This window comes from Mytilus edulis, chromosome 2 (genome assembly GCF_963676685.1).
Source record: "Mytilus edulis chromosome 2, xbMytEdul2.2, whole genome shotgun sequence".
NCBI lineage: Eukaryota > Metazoa > Mollusca > Bivalvia > Mytilida > Mytilidae > Mytilus > Mytilus edulis.
In genome coordinates this window covers 86971286-86988745 of record NC_092345.1, presented here as the reverse complement: position 1 = coordinate 86988745, position 17460 = coordinate 86971286, and the positions used below count along the sequence as shown (strand labels likewise).

The following is a 17460-nucleotide window of genomic DNA, read 5'->3' as shown; positions in this document are numbered from 1 at the left end:
CGCCCCCCCCCCCTTTTTAGGAAAAAGTTCTGGATCCGCCTATGCGTGACAATATTAAACAAAGAACACAGATGGATACATGACATAATTGTATTTTGTTGTATTTTGGTGATGGTGATGTGTTTGAAGTTCTTACTTTACTGAACGTTCTTGCTACTTACAATTATCTTTATCTGAGACTACTATTACACATGTGTATGTAGTAGTCTCAGCTATAATGAACTTGGGCCATTAGTAACAGAGGAAATTATTTTGCAAAAATTTACCAAAATTTACAAAATTTATGAAAATTGTTAAAAATTGACTATACAGGGCAATAGCTCATAAAATGGTCAACTGACAATTTTGGTCATGTTGACTTATTTGGAGATCTTACTTTGCTAAACATAATTGCTGTTTACAGTTTATCTCTATCTATAAAAATATTCAAAATGATAACCAAAAACGGTAATAATTCCTTAAAAAATACCAAGTCAGGGGCAGCGGCAACCAACAACCGGTTGTCCGATTCATCTAAAAAATTCAGGGCAGATAGATCTTGACTTGATAAAAAATTTCATTCCATGTCAGATTTCTCTAAATGTTTTGGTTTCAGAGTTATAAGCAAGATCTACATTTTACCCCTATGTTCTATTTTTAGCCATAGCGGCCATCTTGGTTGGTTGGCCAGGTCGAGCCCACAAATTTTTTAACTAGATACCCAATGATGATTGTGGCCAAGTTTGGTTAAATTGGCCCAGTAGTTACAGAGGAGAAGATTTTTGTAAAAGTTAACGACGACGGACGACGACACCAAGTAGACATTTTATTGCAGAGAAAGGTGTTAGACAAGGAGATTATTTGCTGAGCTCCACATATGATTTTATACATATATATATATTTTTTATTAATCATTGACTTAAGTCAGATATTTGCCATGATTAGCAAAAAATGTACCCCTGCAAAGCATATAAATTCAGACATAGGAAGCCACTTTCTTGCAGACGATTTTAAAATCATATTATCAGAAAGCGAAAATGGTCTGCAAAATAGCTTGAATAATCTCTCTGAATATTGTGATAAATGGCAATTAACAGTTAATACAAACAAATCTAAAACTATGAAATTACAAAATAAGCTAATAAATTTAAATAAACCCTTTGTGAAGTTTAAAAGAAAATACCTTAAAAAAGTCTATGACTATATATACCTTGGATGTGTTATAACATCTAACGGAAGTCTAACGAGTTGTAGCTCAGATTTTGCCAAAAGGCAAAATGTTTTATTTGCTGTTAATCCTTACCTGTGACATATTATAGTCTCAGTTCTTACTCATCAGGCTTTGGACCACTTCCCGCGAGAGTGTCTTGCAACCTTTTGCAACATTGATAAAACCTATCGAGACTAACATATAACAGTGAAATATTTTAGTTGGACACTTATATTCAATTTTATATAGCTAAACTGCGATCTCACAAAAATAGCTCAACACCAGATGCTATTCACTTTATAGATAAACATATCTTAGAAAAAAAACCAGCAGAATTTTGTTAAACAAGCATTGGGAAGAAAAAAAAGCTTAACAAATCTAGCTGTTAAAATGACCTAGGACTTCTGTCATAAGAAACTTTTACAAAACCCCAAACTATGATGTACCTTTCTAGATTAAATAATGAAAATCTAAACCCACTTCGTAATGAAGCCTTTAAACTAGTATAAGGAAAAAAAAATATATTGCCTTAAAACCCAAATTTTGGCGGGAGAAGGATGAAATGTCAGTTTGATCCTTTAAAAGATACACATAATACCGAAAATATTCATTTAGTGACATACCTACATTGATTTAGCATTTCTAATCAATCAAAATATTAAAAAAAAAATATCGAATTGACGACAAATACTTTTCGTGTGCATTGTAATTCATGCGTGAAATAATGCGCAGTCGAATAGTCCCGATCCATATTAATCTGTTGTTCGTATTAATTGAAGAGCACGTATGTTTGCATTTTTTCATTACGGGTTTGCCATCGAACTTGCGCTGTGCGGTGACCGAAGTTATAACGAAAGGTATCGTACTTTAGGTAACTGCATACGGTTCGGCGAATTAAAATAAATGTTTGGGAAGTCAATAATTCAATATTGATACATTTATGAGGATTTTGTTTTTCTTTTTAAAAAGTCATTGTACGTTCACTTCTTTGTCTATATGCCCTTTTGTGTTTCTTTGCTATATATGACGTGGCTCTGTACTTATACATATCGCTGTTGTGCAATGGTAAAACTGGCAATGTGAATTCTTACATAAGAGTATAGATATTTTGGCATTTACCAGAGATAACTTTTTTTTTTCATGTTCCAAATGTTTTAAAGTTAGTTCTCAAAAATGTACATGCCAGCCGTTCATACCTTTGGTTGTCACTGTAATATATTTGATTGTCGACATTGAGTTCATCTAAAAATGTATATCTATAGGTTTGGATATTTTCCTCTTTGATTTCTAATCATTCTAACAGTTTTGGTATCTGCAATTTTGTAATTTTGGTTCAATTAGTTTTTGCCTTTTATTTATTCTACTGATGGCTATTCATAAGCGACATTGTTGCCTCAATTCATAAGTTGTTTGTTTCTTTTTTTCCCAGGTAAATGTTGTCTGATCATTAATACTCCCGTTATTTTTCTAGTTATAAAATGTTTTTTTTCTTGTAAATGTTAGCTCTACATATCTTGTAAGCAACACGACGGGTGTCACATGTGGAGCAGGATCTGCTTACCCTTCCGGAGCACCTGAGATCACCCCTAGTTTTTTGTGGGGTTCGTGTTGTTTATTCTTTAGTTTTCTATGTTGTGTCATGTGTACTATTGTTTTTCTGTTTGTCTTTTTCATTTTTAGCCATGTCGTTGTCAGTTTGTTTTAGATTTATGAGTTTGACTGTCCCTTTGGTTTCTTTCGTCCCTCTTTTGTAATTTTGGCTTTCTTTTTCCCTTTTTAGCTCAACTGGCCTAAAAGGCCAAGTGAGCTTTTCTCATCACTTGGCGTCCGGCGTCCGTCGTCGTCCGTCGTCGTCCGTCGTCCGTCGTCGTCGTCGTTAACTTTTACAAAAATCTTCTCCTCTGAAACTACTGGGCCAAATTAAACCAAACTTGGCCACAATCATCATTGGGGTATCTAGTTTAAAAAATGTGTCCGGTGACCCGGCCAACCATCCAAGATGGCCACCATGGCTAAAAATAGAACATAGGGGTAAAATGCAGTTTTTGGCTTATAACTCAAAAACCAAAGCATTTAGAGCAAATCTGACTGGGGTAGAATTGTTAAGCAGGTAAAGATCTATCTGCCCTGAAATTTTCAGATGAATCGGATAACCCGTTGTTGGGTTGCTGCCCCTGAATTAGTAATTTTAAGGAAATTTTGCTGTTTTTGGTTATTATCTTGAATATTATTATAGATAGAGATAAACAGTAAACAGCAATAATGTTCAGCAAAGTAAGATTTACAAATAAGTCCACATGACTGAAATGGTCAGTTGACCCCTTTAGGAGTTATTGCCCTTTATAGTCAATTTTTAACCATTTTTTGTAAATCTTAGTAATCTTACTGAAACTACTTGGCCAAATTAATCCAAACTTGGCCACAATCATCTTTTGGGTTAGTAGTTTGAAAAATGTGTCCGGTGACCCGGCCATCCAACCAAGATGGCCGCCATGGCTAAAAATAGAACATGGGGTAAAATGCAGTTTTTGGCTTAAAACTCAAAACCCAAAGCATTCAGAGCAAATCTGACATGGGGTAAAATTGTTTATCAGTTCAAGATCTATCTGCCCTGAAATTTTCAGATGAATCGGATAACCCGTTGTTGGGTTGCTGCCCCTGAATTAGTAATTTTAAGGAAATTTTGCTGTTTTTGGTTATTATCTTGAATATTATTATAGATAGAGATAAACAGTAAACAGCAATAATGTTCAGCAAAGTAAGATTTACAAATAAGTCCACATGACTGAAATGGTCAGTTGACCCCTTTAGGAGTTATTGCCCTTTATAGTCAATTTTTAACCATTTTTTGTAAATCTTAGTAATCTTACTGAAACTACTTGGCCAAATTAATCCAAACTTGGCCACAATCATCTTTTGGGTTAGCAGTTTGAAAAATGTGTCCGGTGACCCGGCCATCCAACCAAGATGGCCGCCATGGCTAAAAATAGAACATGGGGTAAAATGCAGTTTTTGGCTTAAAACTCAAAACCCAAAGCATTCAGAGCAAATCTGACATGGGGTAAAATTGTTTATCAGTTCAAGATCTATCTGCCCTGAAATTTTCAGATGAATAGGACAACCCGTTGTTGGGTTGCTGGCCCTGAATTAGTAATTTTAAGGAAATTTTGCTCTTTTTGGTTAATATCTTGAATATTATTATAGATAGAGATAAACTATAAACAGCAATAATGTTCAGCAAAGTAAGATTTACAAATAAGTCAACATGACTGAAATGGTCAGTTGACCCCTTTAGGAGTTATTGCCCTTTATAGTCAATTTTTAACAATTTTTCGTAAATCTTAGTAATCTTTTACAAAAATCTTCTACTCTGAAACTACTTGGCCAAATTAATCCAAACTTGGCCACAATCATCTTTTGGGTTAGTAGTTTGAAAAAGTGTCCGGTGACCCGGCCATCCAACCAAGATGGCCGCCATGGCTAAAAATAGAACATGGGGTAAAATGCATTTTTTTGGCTTATAACTCAAAACCCAAAGCATTTAGAGCAAATCTGATATGGGGTAAAATTGTTTATCAGGTCAACATTTATCTGCTCTGAAATTTTCAGATGAATCGAACAACCCGTTGTTGGGTTGCTGACCCTGAATTGTTAGTTTTAAGGAAATTTTGCTGTTTTTGGTCATTATCTTGAATATTATTATTGAAAGAGATAAACTGTAACAACAATAATGTTCAGCAAAGTAAGATTTACAAATAAGTCAACATGACCGAAATGGTCAATTGACCCCTTTAGGAGTTATTGTTCTTTATAGTCAATTTTTAACAATTTTCATAAAATTTGTAAATTTTTACTAACATTTTCCACTGAAACTAATGGGCCAATTTCATTATAGATAGAGATAATTTTAAGCAGCAAGAATGTTCAGTAAAGTAAGATGTACAAACACATCACCATCACCAAAACACAATTTTGTCATGAATCCATCTGCTTCCTTTAATATTCACATAGACCAAGGTGAGCGACACCGGCTCTTTAGAGCCTCTAGTTTTATTTAGGAGCAACGACTTTATTGATTGAAGATGTTATTTATAGAAATCACTCGCAAGGTCTTTCACGATTTTGTACATTGCATTTTGTCACGTTAATTTCTGTAGAGACCGGTCTTGTGTATTTTTACGTATCAATTTTGTCCCATTTTATTCTATTATTGCAAGATTTTGCTGGTGTTTGAGACTTTTCTTCAACTTTATTTTTTTTTCTGATAATGTAAAACAGGCAATAGATGATAGTGATCTGAGACATTTGCTGTTACATTTAGTTTCTGTATATCTATAATGAACTCAGAATATCTAATTTGATAGATGTCAAATGTAGTTATATATTTTCCATTCGAATCTATGAAGTTAATTAAGCTCTGTTTCTTATAGCATAACCCATAGTCATTCATACAGTCAGCGATAAATTTCTGCTTTTGGGAGGAAGCACCATTGATTATGTCTTCATTTAAATATTTTCCTATATTTTTCTGACGAGTATTGGAATAGGTACAAGTCTCATTTAAGTGGTCTTTACATTGTAGTAGCTATTTTGTACTATTGAAGGGTCCTTTGTATTGTAGACATAAAGAAACAACAATGATGTTTGAACCAAATTCTAATTCCATGCACTAAATTCTTTTAGATCCTACTTTTAAAGGTGAAGTTATAGGGGGCTCTAGTTCTTTTCGCTTTGATATTGCACTCCACCATACCCTTTCGGTATTTGTATTGGAGGCAGAGAATCATCATAGTCGACCGACTTTCCTATTCCTATATATTTGGAGTGAATTTCCTTCCGCACATTGAGCTGACAATCAAACAATCAATGTTCTTGCAGTAAATACATATCTAAGTTAAGATAATGTTTGAACTTTAAAAAACTAAGTTGTCTTTTATTTTCTTCTGCACACAATCGTTACAATTTTTAAATATTATTTTGTACAGTTACTTTTTACATATATTTACGAAGTGTCTACTAATACAGTGTTTTGTAATTGTTAAGGTTTGGATTGTATACAAAATGATCTGCATGACTTAAGAACTGGTAGAATAAATATTGTTCATCTTTTATCTATTTATACTGATTGTCTTTCATTGGCTAGTAATCTGTATTTCTTGATTGTCAAACATATGTTTCAAAATGTTGTTTTGTGTAATTTTGTACAGATATGTGGTTCTAACATTTTTATTGTTTGCCAAATTGGATTAACTTCGATTAAATTAAACTTGCATATGATACGGGATTCTAGTTCAGTTTGATATAAGTATTGACCAAATATTGCTCTTCGATCATTGTTTTGATATATTTTGAAGTTGTATTTTTAGTACTGTTATTACCAATGTTATTTCAACTGATCGGGCGGAGCTTACGTTTTAATTTCATACGAACAGTCTATTTGAAGATGTGTGTGATAAAGCTGATGTCGTTATAATTAGAATTGAATTCTAGTCACCTATCATTGTCACCAAATGGATATACACTGAAAAGAACTGAATAAAATTGAGAATGGAAATGGGAAATGTGTCAAAGAGACAACAACCCGACCAAATAAAAAACAACAGCAGAGGGTCACCAACAGGTCTTCAATGTAGCGAGAAATTCCCGCACCCGGAGGCGTCCTTCAGCTGGCCCCTAAACAAATATATACTAGTCCAGTGATAATGAACGCCATACTAATTTCCAAACTGTACACACGAAACTAAAATTAAAATAATACAAGACTAACAAAGGCCAGAGGCTCCTGACTTGGGACAGGCACAAAAATGCGGCGGGGTTAAACATGTTTGTGAGATCTCAACCCTCCCCCTATACCTCTAACCAATGTAGAAAAGTAAACGCATAACAATACGCACATTAAAATTCAGTTCAAGAAAAGTCCGATTCTGATGTCAGAAGATGTAACCAAAGAAAATAAACAAAATGAAAATAATACATAAATAACAACAGACTACTAGCAGTTAACTGAATGTATGATTTGGGACGAATAGAGTAGTTTAAAAGAATATATGTTCTTTTTCATGTTGAAGAAAAAATTAGTGAGCATCCTTTCCATACGCAATGATTTTTTTTTCAATCATTGATTTGATAGGTATATTGTACCATGTTGTCGTATACATTTTCCTATTGATTGTATCAACGTATTCTCAATTGCATATATGAATAGTTTAAAGAATATTGCATCTTGTAAGCTGTCATACTTTATATATGTATGTAAAAGACAAGACAAAACACAGTTACTTCATTTATGTGATTTTAAGTTTAGAGAAACTATATGCACACGATTAATTTTTTTTTTGGATACCCAAGTTTGATTTTATGGTAGAAAACTCGACATAGTTAGAAATAACAAATTATACACATTTCCATTCTTTTATTCTTGTCATTGTTTGAAAATACATAACATAACCGCATTACAAACTTAACCCATATATACACCTTATCGCTTTTCCCGGCTGATCCGTGAATCTGTTCCGCTTGAACTATTGACGTCATACAACAATCACTTTTCCATTGTGGCGTCAGATATTTTGTATTATGACGTCACAATTTTACGGGAACCTGTGTGATGTCCAGTAATGGTGGACACATAGCGATAAGGTGTATTGTATCACTCAATCTTTAGAAATTTACCTGTGACGTCACTGTCAGTGGTGTTGATGCACTGTTCATACTTGTTTTCTGCTGTACTTGTGTATTATCGTAAATTTGTGGTAGGTGTTCGATTTTGTTCTGTGATTACATGTTGATATGCACTATCATGTTGTTTATCTGTGTATTTCTCTATCATGAGTGTTCTTGCATTTATTTGTACTGTATTCATGTCACGTAATTTTGTCGTTTTAGTTGTAATTTTAACAGGTTGGCTATTTATATAAAACCTTGTTCAACTCACCATTTTTTCTTAAATGTCCTGTACCAAGTCATGAATATGTAATTTGTTATCAAGTAGTCCGTTCCTATATTTATATAGGCGTTTGATTTTGTAGCAGTTCAGTGTTTCTGTTGTTCCGTTGTTTTCCTCTTGAGATAATGTGTTTCTCTCGGTTTTGGTTTGTGACCTGGATTTGTTTTGATTAATGACTATTGAACAGCAGTATACTTTAACTGTCATTTTTATTTCTGCATCAGATATCTACTGCTTGAGTTTTAATCCAAATGAAAATCTGTTTTACGAAATAATATGACTTCTATACAGGCTTAACACACATGTCTTATGTATATTCCAAGAATGCCTTACGTGACAAAGAAATACTACGACTATTGAAGTTATATTTTCATAAAGCATATGTGGTCGAGTGGTCTATAGCGCTGGACATAATGCTACGCAATTAGTGCTGTAGTGTATCAAAGATCATCAAAGGTGTGAGTTCAAATCCCGTTGAGGAACAAAACTTTGTCAGAATAAAAATCAAATTCTAACACTATTGTGTTTAATTTTTATATGTTTATAAGCTACATTGAAACCCAGGAATGTTTGAATATAGAAACGTAAGGAGCTAATGACACACATTATGTTCAATTTTGACGAATTTCTACGAGAACATATTCAACAAAAGAACATGATTTCCTTTATTTTAGGATGTAACTTTTAAAGAGAAAATATCAAAGGAAGTCAGTGTTTATCTTTTTTTCTTACCTAGACACGTAAAATGATCTCATCAAGAGTTTGTTTGACGTAATACCCTTTTTATGTATTTATCGACAATGAATTCAAATAGTTTTGAATTTTACATACCCGAGGAATAGTTTTAAATTAATAAACCTTCCATACGATTTGTTTCTATTAAACGACCGTTATATGCATATATATTCAGTAAAATCTCAATATGTTTTCCTTATAGAAGGAGGTTTGTAACCTCTAGTATCGTAAGAAACTTTTTCGGATCATGCTTTGATTTCTGACAAATATCATGAAGAAAATAAGCCACTTAGAAAATAAAGAATAAATAAGTTAACATAATCAACTGTATCCCTGGATTTTATTTGCAATTCCGAAGAACGACTCTCCCATTAGATGGCTGCTTAGGTCTACAATTTCCTGCTTTAGAGATTTGTTCGTGATTGTAAATCGTTTCCATCTCTCGCAATATTTTCAGCTTAAAATATAAGATAGAGTGAACAATTAGTTTATTACATAAAAGCTTCACAACGCGCTACATATAACATTTTGCATGTTTCTGTATCTTCTTTTAATTGTTGATTTTAAGACTGATATATGCCGTAGAACTGTTATTGTTTTTATTGCTGTCTTATTGACATACACACCACAACAACCTTAATTCATGAACAATAGGTTCTTGCGAATAATTCACTGAAAGCAATCGCGACCTGCTTTTCTTTTAGCTGTTACTAGACTTTATATCAGTCACAAGAGTCTCTGATAGAGCGGAGAAATGTGTAAATGTAAAATGTAAATTATACTAGACTATAGAAACGCGACCAAGACATTTCAACAACTTTCGTGACATGAACAAGGAGTAGTCCCGTCTAGTTATTAGAAGAATAACTCTTTTTGATGCTCCTGGTAAATTTGAAAAAAGTCATGGTAATATGTAACGGACAAACAGCGAATAGTTGATAGAATAAAAATTCAAAGGATCTTCAAGTTGAAAGGAGATGGCATATACAAGGCTAATATTATACTTCGCAATTATATTCAGTAACTTTTAAGGATTACTGATACTAGAAGAAGAGAAAGTGACTATCGACAGATTTGAAAGCACTTTCACTAAACAACTCATTATTGTAAAATTGAGAATGGAAATGGCGAATGTGCCAAAGAGACAACAACCCGACCATAGAAAAAAAAAACAACAGCAGAAGGTCACCAACAGGTCTTCAATGTAGCGAGAAATTCCAGCACCCGGAGGCGTCCTTCAGCTGGCCCCTAAACAAATATATACTAGTTCAGTGACAATGAACGCCATACTAATTTCCAAATTGTACACAAGAAACTAAAATTAAAATAATACAAGACTAACAAAGGCCAGAGGCTCCTGACTTGAGACAGGCGCAAAAATGCGGCGGGGTTAAACATGTTTGTGAGATTTCAACCTTCCCCCTATACCTCTAGCCAATGTAGAAAAGTAAATGCATAACAATACGCACATTAAAATTCAGTTGAAGAGAAGTCCGAGTCTGAGGGGTTTAGTATCATACCATCATAACATATATGAGAAGAACATAACCCGTGTCATGCCAACAACTGCTTTTTTGAATAAATGTGTTTAGTTCCGATGCAAAGACCCTATAAGTGAATCAATATTTACGCCAAAATATGCAATCTTTAATGACCTGACAACAGTATCGTAACTATATCCCTTCTTAATAAGTCTATTCAAAGGTTTTGTTAGTTTTTGAGGTGAATGCTGACACCTTTGTGCTTTATAAAGAATATTTCCATAAAAAATTGGATGTGAAATACCTGAACGTATAAGAAGTCTGCATGTTGAGCTATATTTGCGAATGATGTCCTTATACCGATGATAACATTTAGTAAATGTTTTGACTAGTTTGTGATATCGAAAAAATTTCTCTCGTTAAAATCTAAAACATTGTTTCATACACGAGCGAATCGTACAAGTTGAGATATATAAACACCGTAAGATGGTGACAAGGGAACGTCACCATCTACAAACGGATAATTAACGATAGGAAATGAAAAATCATCTCTTTTATCATAAATTTTAGTATTCAGCTTTCCGTTAGTGATATAGATATCAAGATCGAGGAAAGGGCAGTGGTTAGTATTAGCTGAATACAGAAGCTGAGTGATATGATAAATAATAAACTCCAATGGAACATAGAACAAAGCATTCATCGATACGGAAACCGATAATGATGCAACAGAAGCCGAGTATAATACAAAAAAATATAAACAAACGAATTGACGGACAGACAGATAGAAAGAGAGAGGAAATCGGTTGTAATATGCCAATTTTAAAAATTGAGTATACATATTTTGTAAAATAAGACAATTATAATAAATGGAGGTTCTTACCGTTTTATTACTGATGTGAACCGGATGCTTGAAGACTACCCAATTCACACTCTGGAAACAGCCGGGAGTTGTGAGGGATCCTTTGTAAAAGTAAGAATCATCTTTCTTCGGCAGAAGAGTAAAAGGATTAAATTTAGTTTTCACATGCCCTAAAAAGAAAAAAAAAGATACTTTAGACGAAAGAATTACAGTCTTATATTTTAAAGTGTCAGGTAGTTAGTCTAATGTATAATAAGTAGATGTTTTTATTTTTTTGTGAAAATTATTTTATTAACCAGAACATATTGTTCATATCATGTAAATATGTTCTTTACTGAAAAAAAAATGAAATCACAATCAATATTATTTTTATCATTGTTGTTGTTCTATATGTATCAATGTAAACGAAATTTTTTAAGTTCTTTTAAAACGTGTGCATGTTCTTATATAGGCACATTTTTTCAGCAAGCATATGTCCTGAAAGCAGATACTATTTTTTTTTATGTTTGGATTTAATTTATTCACAACTTTTATAAAACTTGGCAATGTTCTCGTGGTAGATTATTCGCAATGATTACAAAAGGAAGTGACTGTGTTTGATATAAAACCGGATCAAGAAAACGACTTAACATTGATAATTGCTGCTTCGCCTTGACAGTCTCTTTACATTTAGGAAGAAGACAACTACTATTTTTTTTTCTCGGATTTATAAGATTATGCCCAGTCTTAATATTTCTTGCGGCTTATTACCTTATGAACAGGCAAGTTAGAAATCAGACTCAATGTGTCAATTTAGTACACAGAAGAGACTGTATATTTATATCACATATACATGTCCTTATCATGATATCAATGCATTTTGTCCAAATGGATTTTTACTTGATACCATATCCATAACAGCGTTTTATCTTTTTTTTCATAAAACATCGAAAGACCTACCTTGAATGTATTTCAGTTTGTGTCCATAATGGCTGATAAATTTGTCAAAAGCATTGAATTTTTGGTTCAAATCCTTCAAAAAAATAAATATTCGCATATTCAGCTTTTGAAGAGGTTATTTCAAAATGAAATCTTTTACAATATTCCTAAATTTTACAGGATGTGAATTGGCACAAAAACCGAAGTAAGCATTAACTTTTAATAATTTTTAATGCTGATAAATTGGAGTATCTGAGCAATAATCGACTAGAATTTAAAACCAATCCTGTCATTTCAACATTTCAGAATATTTTGATAGACTGGGATGTTTCAAATTATATATTTAAGGTACTGTGTATTCATTTGTTTTTCTTGGACCAATTTTCGTCGATTAATTAAAAATGGTATTCAGATGTATGCATGTCTATTAATATCTGCAAATACCATACCTACATACAAATTTAAAAAAAATGTGTACACTTCTATTTAAGAAAAGACTGTAATATCTTTTCGGTCTATGGAGAAATAGCATTTAAAATGTGGTGCACACTGAATGACTCACGTCGCGGGTTATTTTAAAGTGTGCACCACATTTTTTAATGTTATTTCGAATAGACAGAAAAAATATTACAGTCATTCCTTATAATTTAATTCTTAATTCCATTTAAAGCCGGAGTAAATCATGAAAAAGCGTTGATGACGTCACGGTCATACGACAAAATTATGTCTATGAGCTAATAGACAAAACACTGTCAGCAAATCAAAAGACGCGTTACATCAAAAATTAAATTATTAAAAAATATTTACCTCTAGAAATATGCCAAGAACCACGAGCCCATCATCCTTATTAACTGCCTTGCTAAACGTGTCATATTTTGTGTTATAATGTACCATGTGCATCTGTAGATGGAAATGTATTAAATATAACATACCATGTAAATCATGTGAATCAATATATTTTAGACCGGTCAATTATAATTCGCTAGTAACCTGTTAAAATTACCAAGGGTGATAGCTCTGTTGATAAATTGAAAATCTCGTTTTTTCTTTCATTTGATTGATTGATTAATTGATTGGTTGGTGTTTAACGCAACTTTCAATATTATTGTGCTATTTCTTGGCGATCAATTTTTGTTGATAGGAAGTTGGAGTGTCAGTAGAAAACCAGTAGTAAAACTGAGAATCCTAAACAATTAAGGTGGAGTCCAGTGTACCTGCTCCGTGCTCCTTTTTATAATACGTGTATGTATTTTACTTTTAAAAAATGAAAAGTAATAATGAGCTTTATTAATGCATTTATAAGTAGTTGACATTTCAATATAAACAAAATGAGGGATCATTATATACCTCTCCGGCATACTTTTTACCATCAACTGAATGTTCGGAACCATCATTCTCGCTGTGTCCAAAATGAAAATGGAAATTATACAATTCAAAAATGTCAGTGGAGAATCTTGGGATCCCAGAAATTTGTGTACCTTTGTCATTTAATGTGAATGTCGGAGAATGTCCTGTAAGGATATAAAAATACATCTAGAATAACAACGTCTTCGTCGACAAACACATTCAACGATATTAATACTGAAATTAACTTTTCAATTGAAGCCTTTGTTTTGTGTTTTGATGTAGAAATGATTATGCTTTAATTGGCGTATGCCTGTGTATTGATAATGTTTACAAAATCATTAATGCATATTAAACTGTAGAACAACATGTTGAAGAGCAGCATCTAAATAATGCCTTATTAAAATCGGATTATCACTAAAAGGTTGATCAAAACACCAATAACACGTAAACATCAGGTAGAAGTAGATGTTAACTTTATTTCAAGGTTAATCTCTCTCGGAATCATAAGTAACATATTGAAATGCTAAATGTTTTGTTTGTCATACTTTGTTCATATATCAAGTTCCATATGCATTCCATAAAAGACAAACCAAAACATATCGACTATTGAAAACATCAGTTATAAATCATAGTAACATAGTTATTCGACGCCGTATTTGTAATAAAGAGGTTATGGTCGCTCTTTGTATTGATTACCGTTATTTTTGAACATTCCTTTAAAATTACAGCCTTCTATCAGGTAATTCAGCTTGAATGGATAATATAGTGCATCATGGTTTACTATATTGATAGGAGATTGTCTATCACCTTTACAATCGGGCCAGAACAAACCCCAGTTTTGAGGACCTGTAATGTAAAAATACAAAATTGCCTTAATTAATTCATAATCACTAAATAAGCTTTATGGTGCAACCTTGAAAAAGGTATAATATTTCTTAGAATTCAGTAATATTGATTTTTGTTAACTCTTTTGTTATATACCAGTCTGTTTTGTTTTTGTTTGATTTTATATCTGACTGTGCGGTATGGGTATTGTTCGTTGTTGAAGACCGAAATATTACACATTTACATTGCACACTTTTGTCACTATATTTAACACAGTACTACAATAGTAGTTACACTTTGTGAACGTAAACCCTATAGATCTGAGACCGTTGTACAGAAAGTTCACTGCAACATTTGGCAGGATTGTTAACCATCATGTGAAGTGTACGATTTACGGAACTTTTTTTTTTTATTACAAAACCACTTTGTGAATGCAGTGGCAGTATCAATAGTTTGTTAAAGTCTTACCAAATACAACAAACATTCTTAAAGGAATTATGAAAGACTACATAAATGCATATCTATATAATAAAAAGCGAATATTGGTACTCCTTGTTGTCATGGTTTTGAAAACAATATTAGAATTAATATAATCAAATAGATAAATAAATAAATAAATAGATATTTTGAGGACCTGTAATGTAAAAATACAAAATTGCCTTTATTAAATCATAATCACTAAATTAGCTTTATGGTGCAACCTTGAAAAAGGTATAATGTTTCTTAGAATTCAGTAATCTAGATAAATAAATGTTTTCTTCATTAGATAGTTTATAAAAACTCATTTTTGAAATACAACTTATATAGATTAACAGAGCATACTTTAGATCTACATATAATGGACATGTTAAAAGTACATGTTTTTCATGATCTAACATATTGTAACTCCTCTGACACCATTTGGCAGAAAGCTCTTGTAATTGCTGATCATTTATAGGTTAGTTTCCCATCATGTGTTGTTGACATATTACGCTATCCACACCACAATGATTTTTTTTTTAACAAAGAAAAAGTGGTAACATTTTTTAGCAATCGGTTATACGTACCAATTACAACTTCCGTTTCAAAAGTTGGAATAAAATAAAATAGTTCAGATAGTGCCATTTGTTTTGCATGAAATCACAATTCAACATAACTAAATGCATAAATATCTAGAATTTTTTTTTCTATGTTCGTTCACGATAGAGTTAAAATTTTGTTTTAGCTATTCTGCATGTGCGCCTATAAAGCTGTCAATAACATGACTGCAACCTCCTGTACAATGCTATTTTGATATATGAATAACAAAAAATTGTCAAAAACTATCATAAAAGAATATTTACCCATGATACCGTCTTTAACATAGTCAAATCCAAAACCATGATGTGTCTTACGGGCAGGTAGATGTATTTTCTTTGACTGTCCCATGTTAATTATTAAATTAACACTAAAAACCAGTAAAGTTAACCTTAGTATCGCCATACTTCTGAGGTTACTGTTCATTCTCTAGTTCATCTACTTTGTGAATAAAAAACAACCACTTAAAAATTCGTTGGAATTTTGATAATTATATTACGGTTTCTTTCTAGATTTTGTTAAATCACCAGTAAAATGTTCTTTTTGTTCCATGCATATGATTTATTCATGCAGAATGCATAACAGGAAAATGTTAGTAATTACATTCTATCAATAGGCTTAATGAAACAGTATTTTAATACTTACAAAGAACTGAAATGACGTCACAATTAATCGGTGTCCAAAAATCTATCCCATTTACATCTTTAATCACACTAAGAGTCAATGACCGCAGAAATTAAAGTTTAGAAAATATTGATGTGCACATAAATAGTTGCACCACGGTCAAGATAAAAGCAGGACTGGTTAAGGCATGGTGAAACTTAGCCACAATAAAGCTATGTGCTTGAATAAACAAGAACTGACGTTCAGACACATCAATTAAAGTTTAACTTTGTATATTGTACATTATTAATAAACTCATCATAGATATCAGGATTAAATTTTGTATATACATAAAGGCAACAGTAGTATACCGCTGTTCAAACTCATAAATCCATGGACAAAAAACAAAATCGGGGTATATACGCCAGACGTGCTATTAAAACAGAAAACAGTTATTAAAGCAATTAATGGAGATTTCGTTATACATACGTTAACGAGACTGCAAGTAAAAATCAAAATAACATCAAACGACCAGCACTCGATATTATAAACTAATTCTCTCTATATATCAAGGTCTTAGTTGACATAAGTACACGTTTGAAATCTGCATAGTGGTCAAACTTCACATTGCAATTGTTTTTTAAGCTTTTAGAGCAACTAAAATCTTGCTAAGTCAGTTTTTGTTATATCTATTTTACTTGACTATATTAATGTATCCCGTCATACTTCGACCGACAAAATTATTTCATGTCTACCTGTGCGAATTTCAAACGCGCAATTTTAAACCAGTACTTATAACCCTTCATCCTTGATGGGTGCATTTTACATAGATAAATAAAATCGTATAATATAATCAAAATGAGGATGTTAAATTTGATGTATGCCTTTTTGTGCTTCTTCGTTACATTTGTTGTTTTTATAGTGATTAAGATGATAACACAATGTTGACTACTGTACCCTTATTTTGACATTTTTACCTATTGTGTCTGTTTGTTTTGTTCACGCATCGGTGACAATATAATGGAATTTGATGCGACTGTCATACAAGTGAGAGGTTTAGCTAGCTTAAAACCAGGTTCAATCCACCATTTTCTACATTAGAAAATGCCTGTACCAAGTCAGGAGTATGACAGTTGTTATCCTTTCGTTTGATGTGTTTGAACTTTTGATTTTGCCATTTGATTGGGGACTTTCCTTTTTGAATTTTCCTTGGAGTTCAGTATTTTTGTGATTTTACTTTTTGCTACATGTATTTTCGTCAGAATGTCAAAAATAGCCTGGTTTGGCTGTTCTGTTCATACTCTTTCTGATTTTATAATTTGCCCAGCTTTTTACATCGAGCTTTACCATAGTGGGTATTGCAGCTTTTTACATCGAGCTTTACTATAGTGGGTATTGCAACTTTTTACATCGAGCTTTACCATAGTAGGTATTGCAAAAATTCGTGTTATGCATAATTGTTCAGTATTTTATGATTTCAAACAAATCTTCTTAATTTGGA

General features: G+C 32.4%; 1 protein-coding gene across 1 annotated transcript; it reads right to left on the bottom strand.

Moving 5' to 3' along the window:
- Positions 1-9191: 9191 nt before the first annotated feature.
- On the bottom strand, positions 9192-15897 carry LOC139513272 (carbonic anhydrase 7-like). The gene is made up of 7 exons (XM_071301615.1): positions 15623-15897; positions 14172-14321; positions 13476-13639; positions 12936-13028; positions 12150-12222; positions 11232-11380; positions 9192-9327 (listed from the first exon to the last, which is right to left on the bottom strand). Exons 1-7 carry the CDS (start codon positions 15780-15782, stop codon positions 9211-9213), a joined length of 906 nt encoding a protein of 301 aa, XP_071157716.1. The 5' UTR covers positions 15783-15897; the 3' UTR covers positions 9192-9210.
- Between the last annotated feature and the right edge of the window lie 1563 nt (positions 15898-17460).